We start from the raw sequence: 14,955 nt of genomic DNA, 5'->3' as shown, positions 1-14,955 counted from the left end.
ATAATTCAAGTTGATGATTCCTTGAGTAGAATTTACCCTCCTGTAACAACATTTTAATCTTTCAGTAAATTTCTTTTCGAGCTTAAAAAATAAAATATAAAACTTGTCAGTACATTGACTTATGCGGGATGCACGTGTAGTCCCCTTCTTGTTACCATGAAAAGGTGGGAACAAATCCCTAGTCCATGCACTCGGCGACCGGTGCGGCTACGATGTGGTCAGGCCACATACTTCAAGTATGTGGCCCCTCTTTAAAAGATGACACGTCGCATAAAGTAAGAAAAAAATTGGAAAATAGTTTTATTACCTAATTTAGGGATAACCATTTGTCCCATCCAAACCCATCCCCATGAGTATCCATCCTGTTTGGGTAGGATTTTACCCGTATAAATGGGGATGGGGTTGGGTATGGGTAATCCCCGCCCCAAACCCGCTCCGTACCTTTCATCTTTTAGGGGTTTAGACTTGTACATTCATCATTTTGGCTCTTTCGTTGTGATCAGATGCATTCTCCAAATATTAAAATAGAGAAAATGAAACAGATAATGAAATAGTTGTGATTATATGCAAAAATTTATGTATTAGCTCAGTGTTACAGGTAACCTATGGAAAATCCGTTTCATATGGGTATTCCTCATACCCGTCCGCCCCAATTCATATGAGTAACAGGACGGGTATGCGTTTTTTTTTTTTACGAACGAGACAGTGACTGGGATTGGCATACCCACCCCATATCCGCTCCATGACCATCCCTAACCTAATTATTTTTCTTTCTCTTTCTTTAACTTCCTACTTTTTCTTAAAAGTGAAACAGTTAAAAGGGATTTGGAAGGGGCCGGTTTTCTAGTTAAATACGTGACAGAAAATGTGGCCCGATCACATACAAAATGTGTCCCGACCACATCGTAGCCGGGGCGCTCAACGACCTCCTCTATCTTTTTCTCTTTCGTTCCCACCACCAGAAATTTCAAAATGGTATAACATCTACTCAGGTTCCTTTATTTTCTAATCTGGTAAATCATTATTTTAGGGTTTTATGTTTGATTTGTGTGATTGCTTACTTCAATTTTTCAAACGAGGGTTTAACAGTATTTGTGACGTTATTTTTTCTGATTTCGTAGCCTTTCAAGCGTTATGTTGAGATTGGGAGAGTTGCTCTCGTTAACTATGGAGAATGTTATGGTAAACTTGTAGCCATTGTTGATGTCATCCACCAAAACAGGGTAAGCTTTTTATTTCAGATCGATTTGTTGTTTTTGCTCTATGAATGCGTAATCTGAGTTACGCAATTTTTTCATATCTTCGTTTGTGATTATATGCTTTCCGGTAGAAGGGTTTGCGATGGGTTTTACTGTATCATCTTATTATTACATAAAAAAAAACTCTTGAATCCAGTTAAGGGTAAGCAGCATTTTGGCACGGAGTAGTGTTAAATTAGTAAGATGCTTTGATAACTTGGACATTTGCCCTAGATGAATTGTTACTAGGAATGACTCGGTAACTGATCGTTGCTGACAAATAGTTAATAGTAGTACAATCATCTATAGCTGTAGATGAGATATTTGCGGATTTAGAAATGAACTTCCTAGATTGTCCTAATTTCATCAAAACACATTTTGGATCAGGTCTCGGTGTCTCATGTCATATTACGGCTTCTGATTAAGTCTACTTGTATAAAGAAACCAGTATCATTCTATACATGTTTACCATAATCAGATGAATTGGGAATACAACATTACTTTAACTAGTTTCAAGTTTCTAATCCTAACTCTTGTTCCGCCGTAGTTTCCTCAATATGCTGAAATATATCACCGTGACTCAGTCTTACACTTGTACTATTTGTTCCTTAATCTAAATAAGCGGGTCATATTTTAGGGGAATGGAGCGACGAGAGAAGAGCAGAGAGCCGCTTGCTTGCATCCTCTCAGGTAGCTCCAAACATGAATTGTTGCATGTTCGGTTTAGAAATTTGTTTCACTTAATTCCTTTTTCTTGGTCCTGTGTAATATGGCACATATCAGGTTTGACCCCCCCCCCCCCCCCCCCCCCCCCCACCACCACCACCACCACACACACACACACACACCCCCTTCCTTTATGTAATGCTTCTACCACCTACCTTCGGTATTTAGTTAGTTCTCTTCAAAATGGTACCCTCTAACTTGTATAATAGCTGTAAGGGAAAAGGGTCATGCTATTTAGTAAGATTACTCTGCTAGTTTCCTGTTGTCTTAACTAGTTTTCCGCCCCATGGATCTAGAAACACTGGATACCTTGTACTTTTTGGTTTGCACTGTGTTAACCAGCGGATGTTTTGGTTACTTTTTACTTTTTGTGAATGGAACAGGCACTTGTTGATGCTCCTGAGTGATATGGTGAGAAGCCAAATGAGCTTCAAGAGGCTCTCGTTAACAGACATCAAGATTGACATTGGCCGAATCCCCAAGAAGAAGGTTTTGATTGGCGCCATGGAGGCTGCAGGCAAGTTACCAGATTTTTTCACGCAGTGTTTAGAGAAAGTGATAACTGTGTTCACTGCATCTGCCTTATCGCTAATCATACTGTTTGTTTAAATGTTGTACAGATGTTAAGAGGAAATGGGAAAGCAGCTCTTGAGGTAGAAGTTCATTGTTCAGAAGAAAAGAGCATCCTTGAATGATTGACAGGTTCAAGGTCATGTTGGCAAAGATCAAGGTTTGTCCAACAATTTTTTATTTGATTTTTGCAAATTTCTTTTCTAGAAAGGGTGTTTCGAACCGTCTCTGTTTTGGTAAAAACTTACTATGCTGATTTTGCATTATAGATATCGAAATTAAGGGTAGTAACTTGGAAACCTCCACTAGTTATCCAAATGTTTTGCTTCAATGGAGCTTTTTATTTTAGTTTCTTAAATCGGAGCTTTTGAAAGCATCTTAGCTAATTAAGATGTGGCAGAGGGGTGAAGCTATTCACCAGGAGCTTCACCTGTTGAAGCAAAATGCTGCTAGGAGGGAGCTAGCCATCAGGTACTTGATGCTGAAGAAGGCTAAGCTGGACCAACAGACTGCATAAGTTTTGGACATAACTTGTGAAGTTGGACCTTTTAGGAAAGAAAAAGGAATTTTGTAGTCGAATTTTAGCTACTTATTTTTAGCTAATTTTTTGAATTTGGTTATGTTTCTGGTGCTTTTAAAAATTGGGTTTGTTGAAAAATGATTTTTATTTTTAATGATTGTGGAAATCTAACTTTCTTGGTTATAGAGTTACATCTTTGCTTGTAGTTTCTTCATAATATCATCAAAATAGATTCTGATTTTGGTTACGTTTGTGTTCTTTTGGCCAGGACCTAGTCACATTGTTGGAGAATCTGAGGTGGACGCTTCTAAAGAGGGAAGAAGGCTGACAGATTTTAAGTATGTATGTGTGGGCTATTCGGTGCACATGGATGGCAAAGATAAAGATCCATCTATGAATCTTGATGCAGGGGCAAGAAACCCATCAACTCCACAAGGGAAACACTCTGAATTGCCGTATTGTATCGGTGTTGAGGTTAGAATTTTTTCATTTCATCATAGATCCCATGAGTAGTCTTTATAGCGTGTAAAAATCTGTTCACTATCCAACTCTATATTGACAACGTCTTTATACCAAATTGGCTGAAGTATCATTTTTGAAATTTAAGTGACAATAACGACTACACATGTTAATGGCACATGAAAACTTGGAGCTTGCTTCTCGCAAATCCAGTTAATATTCTGATTTTCTTATATGTTGCTTTTAATCTCATCAATTGGTTTGAGACTACTATCTTGACCTTCCTGTGACTAATGAATTATAACCTAGTGAGTAGTAGCTTGTCATTCCTTTTGGATGCCTTGGTCAGGGTTATTAAATTAATCAGTATGTTAGTTTAATGTCCTTGGTTGTGATTACAAAATTTCAAGTCATTTTTCGTTGACAATTGCTCACTTTATAGTCTAAAAATTTGAACTGTTAACCACCCTCTTAGGCTATGCTATATGTTCAGAACCCATGACCTCCAATGATTTCCAGCACTGATGTTAACAACTGCTTGTCTTTAGTGTATATGCAATTAGAGATTTAGAGTGAGGATAGTTGTCAAAGGGTCGGCGTCCTAAGTTTGTCATTAGGCACCCCGACAGGAACTAGCATACTTGTATTAACTATTGCATCTTCACATATTTTATTCACACGGATAATCCTTCTTGCAGCTTTTGGTGGATGAAAGACCTGCAGCAGCAACTGCAGGCCATGCTCCAGGTCATGTTCCAGGACGGGCTCCAGCCTATGCCCCGGCACATGCTCTTAAAACGGACGGTGACCAATGATTGTTTGCTATAGAGACATTTTATGCCTGTCGGAAACTATAAAACATTTCTACTTGTCTCTAATTTGTGTTATAAAATTCATTACTTTTAGTATTTGTGCATGATTTGGAGTAGATTCTTTTTTTTTTTTAATAAGCAGGCCTTTAAAAAGGACTAGCTAGAGCTGCAGTTACCAAGTCTAGGAGTAGTAATCCCCCTTGCATCATTTTGAAATACATGAATTAGAAAACTAGGTAAAGTTCCTATCCAAATGCCTTCATTTTCTTTAGAAGTTCCATCTCTAGCAAGTCTATCAGCAACATTATTAGCTTCTCTGTATCTTTGGCTGAACCTTGGATTATTGAAGCATCCCTTGAGAGATTTGATTTCACTGATGAGCCTCTTTGTTTCGCACTGCGGCTGGGAAGAGTTGAATTGCATATTCTGGATCACTTTCCACCTCCAGGTCAGTAATGCCCAGCTCCATAGCCAAACGAAGCCCATTTCTAATGGCCCAAACTTCTGCAACATTATTTGTGTTCTTGAAAATATGTTTACTATAGCAAGCAACAAAATCTCCTCCTTCACTCCTAATGATGCCTCCAATACCTGCAAAACCATCACCATTAGCAGATAACTAGATTCAGTACTTTATATGTAAATTTACCAGGAACTTTCTTATGTTTGTTAGTATTGGATACTCCTCATCTTGGAACTGTAACCTTTTCATACATGCATAGTTAGAAAAGCTTAATGCACACTCATCCCATAAGCCTATCCGTACACCTTCTGCAGTCCGCCATTGAATGATACTCTTCCTCGGAAAATCAATTGAGTTTTATGTGCCACTAAGTCTTTAGAACATGGTCCTGTTTATGCACTTCTCATTTTTTTTCCGAATAACTGATTGATGATTTTCTCCTGTTTTACTTTGAAGATGGTCAACCTTTGTCGCAACCGCAACCAAGCAAGCCACCGCAGCCTGCAGCAGAGGAATTCTTGCCTAGGCAAGTTTATTGAGTTACTTTATTTTTCTTTATAGTTATTATAACCACGACACTGTTTTTTCTGTTAATTTTATGCATATAGAGGCTATGGCGCAACCTGAACCTTTTATTGAGTTGTAATGTATGTCTTGTTGTAGGTTTACTCGTAATGCAAATATAGTGGCTTCTGGTGAAGGGAAGAACGTATATAGAGTTGGAAACTTCATCAATGCTGACGCTGATGATATGATGTACCCTTACTGTAGGAGACCCAAGTCACTAAGTTCAGATGAAAACTTTCCGCTGAAATTGTATAATAGAAAGAGAAAAGTATTATTTAAGAAGCCAAGTTTGGGTTCATCCATTTTGTTCCATCTTAAACTTAATGTTGCTGCAAAAAATTTAAAATTGTACTGTATGATTATTCAAGTAGTAGCTTAATGTTGATTAACTTCTGTCTAATCCGCTAGTAGTTGTCAGAGGACTCAGAAACACAAAAGGAACCTATCTGCACTCACTATGATACTGGCCAGGCATATGATTGTCGGGTGTGCACTTTCAAGTTTCACTGCCTAATGCCTGTGGTTGATCAAGGAAGTGACGAGAGAACTTTAATATGGAACCGTATTATCAGATGGGTGCCCTTCTTATTTTTGGTGCGTCACTTGAAATAATGCTGTAATACCATTGTTCTTACTTTTGTATTCATAACTTATTTCCGTACGGCATACCAAAAGCTACTTTGCAGTAGCCAATTTTGCGAGTTAAACGACTTAAAGGTTGATGATTTTTCTAAAAATTGTGATTCTTGATACTGCATCAAACACGAAAGGAGATCGTGCTCCTCGTGCTGAATTAGATAGTCACCAATCACCAATCTCTTATACTTCAGTGGAATCTGTCCAGCCCTAAATCATCATCATTAGTTATGGACTATTCATTTTTAAACCGCTACATTCAGATATTATCTGTATAAAGAACCTGCGGCTACAGTACACTACCTACTGGGCTTGAGAGCATCAGTTTAAACGGCACGGGTCATGAGACTCATGACTCATAGTACCCCAAGAAAAGAAACCGATTCTGATATAAAAAAGAAAGAAAAAAGAAAGGAAACTGAATAAGTAGTGAGTTAGCGTGGATACAAGGAGGAAATCAGTATATATATATGTTGTGTTGGGTTGTAATATCTTGGGCGCAAGTAATTAGGATTGGCTATTTCGTTGTCTTCTCTCTTGCAACCAGGCACCGTGATCGGAAGCAGAGGGTTTTCAGCATTCCTCACTTTCTATGTAAGTTTTCTATTGATTCTTGCCGGTTATTATGTCAGTATTATTATATGTTGACAGTGATATATTGTCTTTTACTATTTTGTTTATTTGGCAGTGATATGGATCCTGGTAACAGTTCCAGTGCCGGTCCTTTTTCAGCTTCTCCTCCCGGTTCTGATTAGGAGAAAGAAATTGTCTGGGAAATAAAGCCTGATCGTTTTGGGAAGGAAGATGACTCTGAGGATTCTGAAGATGACAAAACAAAAGCACCCGAGATGGTAAGAAGAATCAAAGGGGTGTTCCGGAGGGTATGATTATTGTCAATACTCATATGTGTGGCTCTAGTTTCGCTGTTGACGACCCTCTAGTGATCAACCCAGATATTGTTTATTACTCCTTCCGTTCCATTTTAAATGATGTTTTTGGAGTTTTCACGCAAATTAAGAAATGGAGAGAAATATTAAAATTTTCTATTTATGCCCTTGAGAAAAGTCTTCAAACATTAATTGCTATTAGTGTGTTTAAAAATACACTTATAGTTCCAAGACAAAATGTGAGGGTATTGATGGTAGTTTTGTGGGAAAAAATATGAAAACTATCAAGTAATGTAGAACAAAAAAATAACCCTAAACACTCATCTAAAATGGAACAGAGGGAGTATGTAATGGTAGATGGCTATTACAGAAAGGGTAGAGGACTCGGAGGGTATGGGGTTGTTTTGCGGTGTAAATCTTGTCAGCCCATTGCTGCTCTAGCTGGGGTTTCAGAAAGACCGGTTTCAGGATTCTATCACCTCTTGGAGGGGATCCTAGCTGGTTTTAACTCGCTCAAGATAAGAACATTAGATATGTCGTGATGTCTTGCAATTCAGATTGGGCTTATTGGATGGTGGAACAATGTTATAACTTCTACGGTCAAACAAAATGTCGTCATCATCCTAACGGTGAATTTGACATATTTTGTATTCCTTGTTTGTAGTCCACTATGGGGGTGTATGGTGATGATTTTACCCGGAACTGCAAAATCATCAAAGACATTGTACTGTTCAGATACCAGAATTTCAGGGGTTCTATGCTAGTTTCCGGGAACAGATATTGTAATCAAGGGGCTGATTTCATGGCAAAATATCTGAAGGGACCCGGGCCCAAGGAAAGATTTTTTGAACCCGTTGAATTCCCAAAGCCGTTGGAGGAGATTCTTAAAGATGCTGGTTTTCCTTATCTTTGTTAGGCTTTTTATGGAGTACCCCTATTTAGTAGTTAGTTAAGATGCTTTGTGAACTCAAGATGTAAAAAGTGCACAGGAGAATTCCGATATTACCGATGCATAAATTACGAACATTTGCATTACATAATGTAAAATGTTAAATGAACATTGTCTATGTCTTTGGGTATAGATTATAGAGGATTGGGCATGAGTAGAGGAGTTACTCATCATAATAATGTGCTTGTCGAAATAGCAAGCAAGTTTCCTACAAATTTTATATGCCTCTAGTGTATGCAAGTCTTAGTGACTTTTTTTGTGAATTAACTGTAAATGTTAATTAGGATCACTAGAGAGGTTACAATTATTTTGTAAAATCAAATAGGAACATTTTTAATAATATTTTCTGAATTGATTGCATGAGTAGATGCAATTAATGAGGAGGAATGGCTTAGAACCTAACTTGTAGAGATTCTATTTTCGGAAGAAGCCATCTCAAGCGGTCTTGATTAATTGTGAATCATGGCTATGATCTATAACGTTTCTCACAAAGACTTATAATGAAAAGTCAAGACATACAGGTCTTGTACATTGAACGGTAAGTCAATTACTCAAGAAAGGAGTAATTGCATTTGACCATTGAAACGGAGAAAATTTTGGCAGACTTATCATGAAGAGTCTCCCAAAGGAAATGCTTTCAATGAAGCATACAGAAATGGGACTAAGGTCTGTGAAGGAAGGTTGACCACCCATAACAGAAACCCAACCTATGTTTTGAAAAAGATAAACAAGGTTCAATGTGGTACCAACAAGTTATGGATGTGATTATGGTGCACTAAGTAAAAACTTCTCATTTCTGTTTAGTGCAGGGATTCTGCAAGAAAACAGGATGGATGAAAGTCCTTAATAAGTCTAACTTTTATCATAAGGTGTCTCGCAGAAACACCTTCGAGACTTACCTATATGAGTATGGAAATCAGGTCGTTTCCTAAGAGAAAAAGACCGCTCTCTGAGTGACTCATGAATTCAGGATAAGCGCAGGCCATTAATGCGCGGGCTACAGAACACACTACTCTCTGAAATCAGTATGTGTGGAGATTCCGGTTTTATCACATGGGGTACTTGTTTCAAGACTGGTTTCACCACTGAACCCCGATAAGGCTTTGAATTTCTTACACTAAGTGAAGGTTCAAATCCAAAATATACCTATCATTTATGTATTGATTTCAACGATGATGCTTATTTCCCAACTCAACTTGAACTACATTGGCTTGATCCTACTCGGGTACGTAGGTAGTCACTTGAGTGATGCAGCCACTCTGTTTTGTAAGGTTTTTACTTTATTTTCTGTTTTGGTTTTTTAAAATAGGGGGAGATTGTTGGATATTTTCAATAACATAGAAAATAAAATGGTTTTCGGTTTTGGTTTGCCGCTATGACGGGAGAGCTTCCTGTGTTGAATAAACACAATGGATGTTAGTTGGAGATGAAGAGACACCTCTAATATGTGTGATGGTTGTTAAAAGACACAACCATTCCCAATAGACACATTATGTGTCTTTTGGAAGTGAAAAGGCATCTCCAGGGCATGAATTCCCTATAAGTAGTGATGATTTGTTTTCATTCAAACAATGGAAAATACACATCAAAATCTCTGATTTCTTTTCTCTCTAAGCATCATCTGAATCTAAATATTGTGTGTTCTTGGTTGGGTCAAGGGAAGTACAACTCTTGAATCCAATTACGTTGTTAGGGCTTCATTGTATCCTGAAAGCAATATTTCGCTGACCGGTTGTACTCGCCAATTATTTGGGAATGGTAGAAATAATTGCTGAAAAGAATCGCAAGGCCTTGAAGCTCCAGTGATACAACGTTCTTTTGGTTCTTAGAATTTTCGTCCTCTGCTTTAGCCTAATTTTCCAACAATTTAACCATCAAAACTTCCAAAGATAACTGGTAAAAATCCTTTGGAAGATTAAATGAATTTCCGTCATTAGGAATATCCCCTAAATTTCTTCGTAAAAAATAATTCCGGATGATTCCATGAGTAGGGGTGCACATACCCTACCCATATCCGCCAATCCTACCCTACCCCTCAGTGTTTTAACCGTATCCTATCCTACCCACTATTTGGCGGGTAGGGTAACGGGTAAATATTTTCTTAACCGCCGTTAGATGGGTAGGGTGACGGATAAAGCTCAAAATTATCCTACTCTACCCTCCTACCCGCCTATTTATCTAACAGCCGTTATTAGCCGTTGATCTTTCTATTATTGATCATCTTTGTCGTTAGAAGGATTCATTTACTCTTCCATGTGGTTGTTCTTATACTAACCATTGTCGACCTTGGTGAACTGATGTGCGACATTAGAATTTATACCTTAACTTTATAACAACGATTCTTTTATGTTTAGTACGGGTACAATTTTGTTAAGCTGGGAAAGCAGCTGCCATTTCTTGATCCTGCTTGTTTCTGGGGTACGACGAAGCAGCGGTGGAGGAAATGCTGGGAGCGTCGTACTTACTGAAAAGTCTGTAGGAAGAAATGAGTGAAAGAATCACGTAAAAACCGAAAACTGAAAAGGTAATTCCGATAGACATTGTTGCCTTTTTACAGAATCCACCATACGACCCACGGGCTTCACTCCATGTCACAACAACATCACCTTTGTTGGCCAAGTAAACTACCTCTGCTGATACAAATCCTGCTGCTAGTATCACATATATCACAACCTACAACACCAACAAGCATATACTTACATGTTTAAGGTTGAGTTTGATCTTTGTGTACGTTTACATGTTAAAAATGAGGTGATCATTACCTGATCGAAGATGAAAACTGTCCATGCTCCTCGCCTGGACATGGAAGGGGCGGTGGTACCAGTGGATGAGCAAAATACGGATGTAATATAGAAAACTAAAAAAAAAAAAAACACGGTTATATCCGCCACCCTATCCTACCCGATCCGCCAATTAATGGGTCGGGTAGGACCTTATCCGTTTAGTGGCGGGTAGGGTGGCGGGTAAAAAATTTCTTACCCGCCAGTCAGCGGGTAGGGTGGCGAAATAGGCCATATCCTACCCACCCTACCCGTTGTGCAGCCCTAGTACCCAAGTCCCCATTTTACTTATTTGGCTTGACCTATTTTAGGGACCTCTTGGCCCTACTAAAGGGTAGTTATTTTTCATGTATCAGCATTAGTCCTCAAGCTAATGGGTTAATTGTCAGATAACCCAATAGGCACTTTAATCCTTAATTGTAACCCCCTATTTTTTTCATCATTTCCTAGTTCCGAGTCCCCACGAGAAATCTCGAGTCTTATGCGTATTTGTTGTTTTAACCGGTTCTCGGTGCTTCGGCGGTCTATTAGTGGACAGAGCTTGGAGAGAGGCTCGCAAGTCACGTGCATATAATTAAATCTGCTTCTAGTTGGATCCCGGCCGATCAAGGTCTGTGCACACAATTCACAAGATACGAAAACCAATAAGAAATCTTCTTCGTCTTCAAATCTTCTTTAATCTTCAATAACCTGCACAACACCACTTGAATCTCTTGTGATCAATCACGCACAGAACGGAGTCTGTTAACAATGGATTATCACAAGATGTCTTTAGATCTAACAATAGTTCTAAAGATCTCGTCGACACTTCGATCTAGTTTGAGTGAATCTTATATCAGAAGAGAAGATTCTTAAGAATAAACAAACAGGTCATCTCAGAATTGATTCTTTATCCTTACAATAACACCTTTTTACCATGTGCGGATCAGAGATATCGGGTTTAAAACAACACCATTTCTTTCGTAATAGGTGGAGTATGGTTAGTGTTTGTACCATGAGTAAAAACATCACATATTGGGCCAGAATATTGTTTTGGGCCACTATTCGGCTGCCACCAGCCTACCCACTGAAGTGTCTACCAGCAAGTCCAGGGCTCCATGAAGTCAATGCCGAGTCAATGGTCACAGTCAACTGTCGAAGTCAAGTTGCCAGTCGCGCTTCTAACCAGTTTCCAGTTAAGTACTATGTCGCACTGTCAGCCAGTCTCTATCCATGCTATTAGCTGTGCTGCCATCCAGCATCCATCCATATTGCCAGCCCGTTATGTCAGTCAAGCAAGTCTTCCAACAGGGAAAATCAATACAAGGAGGCATGTAGGGAAGATTAATGCCAGGAGCCATGCAGGGAAGATTAATTCCAGGAGCCATGCAGGGAAGATTAATGCCAGGAGGCATGCAGGGCAAGTCAATAGGCATGCAAGGCAGATTAATACAATTTATGCCAGGAGGCATGCAGGGAAAGTTAAGACTATTTATGCTTACCTCACGATTAGGGTAAAGTAGAATTGGCCACTGTTTAAATAAGGGGAATTATAACCCTAAAAAGAGGGAGGCTATGCTAGGGAAGAGAGAAAAATCTATTGTAATTCTGCGATCAATAAAACATCACTCCCCAAGGGGATTCATCCGTGGACATAGGCACATCTTGCCGAACCACGTTAAATCTGTGTGTCTTCTATTGTTCTTCAATTCATTTCCTAACCCTAACTACACCTCAAATCATCGATTCATTCGTGTTTCGTGCCCAAAAGTAATTTTGGGTACAAATATTGGCGCCGTCTAAGGGGTGCTACGATAAAAGGAATCGTGTTTTCCCGTTGAGAAAAGTAGTACATAAAGCTTCAAAATCGTGTTCGAGAGAAAAACAGTTTGGACGCCTTAAAAATTACTGTTGCAGTCCAGTTTTGATCACTATCGCTGCAGTCCAGCTGATCGCAGCTGCTGCAGCCCAAATAGTCGCAATTACTGTAGTCCAGTTGATCGCAACTGCTACAGTCCAGCTTTACAGTTTGAGGTTTGCTGAAACTGTTACCTTCGGAAGCCACCTAAACTGCATCATTACCAAGTTCGATGAAACTATTTCCAGGATGTTCGATCCGCAACAAAAGATGGAGAGAAAGCATCATCAAAACTGTTGGCAGGATGTTCGATCCACAACATGTTCTGTTCCCTGATAACATGGCGACAACATGTTCGAGTTCGAAGTTTGCCGAAATCACCACCACCATGTTTACCGGGGTGTCAAGCTACATGTATCTAACTGCTTCCATTATCTACCTGCACCAGTTACACATATGACAGAGGCGTGAGGCGAAAACCCTAGAAAAAACATCCAAAAAAGCATCGCAAAAAGTTCCTGTAAAAAGCATAGAAGGGTTCCAGGAAGAGTCACCAAAGTGTAGCTGCAAAGTCACAAGAAAGCCCATGAAAAACGCCAACAGTTCCCAGAAAACTGTTGCAGAAAATTTCAAGAGCAAAGACAACAATTCAAAAAACTGTTGCAAGAAGGTTCGGAGGAAAGACAATCATTTAGAATTCTGTTGCAAACCGTTTTAGAGAAAAGATAACGGTTCCGAAAATTGTTTCTGAAACTTTAAAAGTAAAGGCAACAGTTAGAAAAAGCATGGAGAAAAGTTTCAGACGAAAAAGAAAAAATATTCAGGAAAAAACCGCCGGAAAACCCCGGCGGCTCGACCCGGTGGCCAATTTCACCCATTTAAATGGTGTTGTTCACCCACGGCAGGTTTCGTCCACCCTCTTAAAATTTATGTTGACCCACGTGAGAAGAACGTTCACCCACATCAAGGTTTTGTATACCTACGTCAGCAACCACGTTACCATAAGATCCAAGTGGCACGACCACGTCATCAGCTGCCACGTAAGCACATACCAGAATCTGCCACGTCAGCAACATGTTAAGTCAACTATCGCCACGTCAGTAGTGGGGTCATGTCATTGACTGCCACGTCAGCAACATGTCCGGTCAGCTATCTCCATGTCAGCAGCTGGGTCCAGTCAGCATCTGCCATGTCAGCAACATGTCTCGTTAGCAGTTGTTTGACCGCCATGTCAGCATGGCACGACAGCAGTAAGGTGCCTCGTCAACAAGCCACGTCAGCATCAGGTGTCGCAATCAGCATATTTTGTTACCTCTTAAACATATTCTGTTGTCGTTTAAACGTCGTCAGTATATTTCGTTGCGTTGTTAACGCCGTCAGTATATTCTCTACGCCGTTAGTATATTACGTTCTCTCGCGTCATCGCGACGCCAGCTCACCGTTCACAATCACCTTCTCCGACAACAGTCATCTTCTCCGGCGACGTTCAACCTCTCCAACAACGTTCAATGGCATCAGAAACCCGGCGGCCGTTCCCGATGGCAGTCTCTGTCCGTCAACATTCCGGTCGTTCCAGTGCTTCGCGGTGCACTGATAATCATGTATATGCTACATTTTATACCCATATTTATATTAGCTATGATACAATATTTTAGTTACTAATACTATTTTAGTGCTTTTGTAGAAAGTACAAGTGAATTCGATCATCCAGCGAATAAACAACAAAATGTGAGACTTAACGGTGTTTGCGACGAAAATGGAAAAATGTGGTTGGCCTGGTACTTCCATATATCAGCAACCACAATGATGAAATGTGGTTGGCATGGTATTTACATGTATCAACAACCACAATGATCAATTATGCTGGCCTGGTATTTATATATATCAGTAGCACTTATTATGCTGGCCTGGTATTTCCATGTATCAGCAGCCAGGTTGGCCTGGTATTTCCATGTATCAGCAACCACAATTATGAAATGGGGTTGGCATGGTATTTCCATATATCAACAACCACAATGATGAAATGTGGTTGGCATGGTATTTCCATGTATCAGCAACCACAATGATCAATTATGCTGGCCCGATATTTCTATATATCAACAGCACTTATTATGCTGTCCTGGTATTTCCGTGTATCAGCAGCCGGGTTGGCATGGTATTTCCATGTATCAGCTACCACAATGAAAAAAAATGACAAAATGTAGCTGGCCTGGTATCTCCATATATACCAGCAGCATAAAATTGTTTCATAGGCGAGGCACAAATGCAACAAAGGAATTGAAATCAAAATGGGTTGACACATGCAAACTGAAAATGAGAAGTATTTTATCTTTCTTACTTTATTACAAATATATTCCACCGGGAAAGATAATTTATTTGCCACGTGAAGAATTAATTGAGGAATATTTACACCTGCGATTATTTTGGAAATTAAATAATTCTTTCTTCATTTGGGAGATTTTGGAAATAAGGAGAGTTTATTATTTCATTGGAAGAACGAGGTGGCAATAC

The 14,955-nt window shown here is 39.4% G+C and overlaps 2 protein-coding genes across 2 annotated transcripts; one reads left to right on the top strand and one right to left on the bottom strand.

The window, feature by feature from the left end:
• Positions 1-887: 887 nt before the first annotated feature.
• LOC113291292 (60S ribosomal protein L14-1-like) lies at positions 888-5,315 on the top strand. Its single transcript, XM_026540844.1, has 8 exons — positions 888-1,013; positions 1,122-1,223; positions 1,876-1,928; positions 2,348-2,481; positions 2,585-2,694; positions 3,323-3,528; positions 4,212-4,773; positions 5,245-5,315. The coding sequence occupies exons 1-5, from the start codon at positions 888-890 to the stop codon at positions 2,614-2,616; spliced, it is 447 nt and encodes a 148-aa protein (XP_026396629.1). The 3' UTR covers positions 2,617-2,694; positions 3,323-3,528; positions 4,212-4,773; positions 5,245-5,315.
• Positions 5,316-10,197: 4,882 nt separating this feature from the next.
• On the bottom strand, positions 10,198-10,631 carry LOC113291291 (CASP-like protein 2A1). Its single transcript, XM_026540843.1, has 2 exons — positions 10,590-10,631; positions 10,198-10,500 (listed from the first exon to the last, which is right to left on the bottom strand). The coding sequence occupies exons 1-2, from the start codon at positions 10,629-10,631 to the stop codon at positions 10,198-10,200; spliced, it is 345 nt and encodes a 114-aa protein (XP_026396628.1).
• Between the last annotated feature and the right edge of the window lie 4,324 nt (positions 10,632-14,955).

Source organism: Papaver somniferum, chromosome 6, assembly GCF_003573695.1.
Source record: "Papaver somniferum cultivar HN1 chromosome 6, ASM357369v1, whole genome shotgun sequence".
Taxonomy (NCBI): Eukaryota; Viridiplantae; Streptophyta; class Magnoliopsida; order Ranunculales; family Papaveraceae; genus Papaver; species Papaver somniferum.
This window is presented reverse-complemented; position numbering and strand designations above follow the sequence as displayed.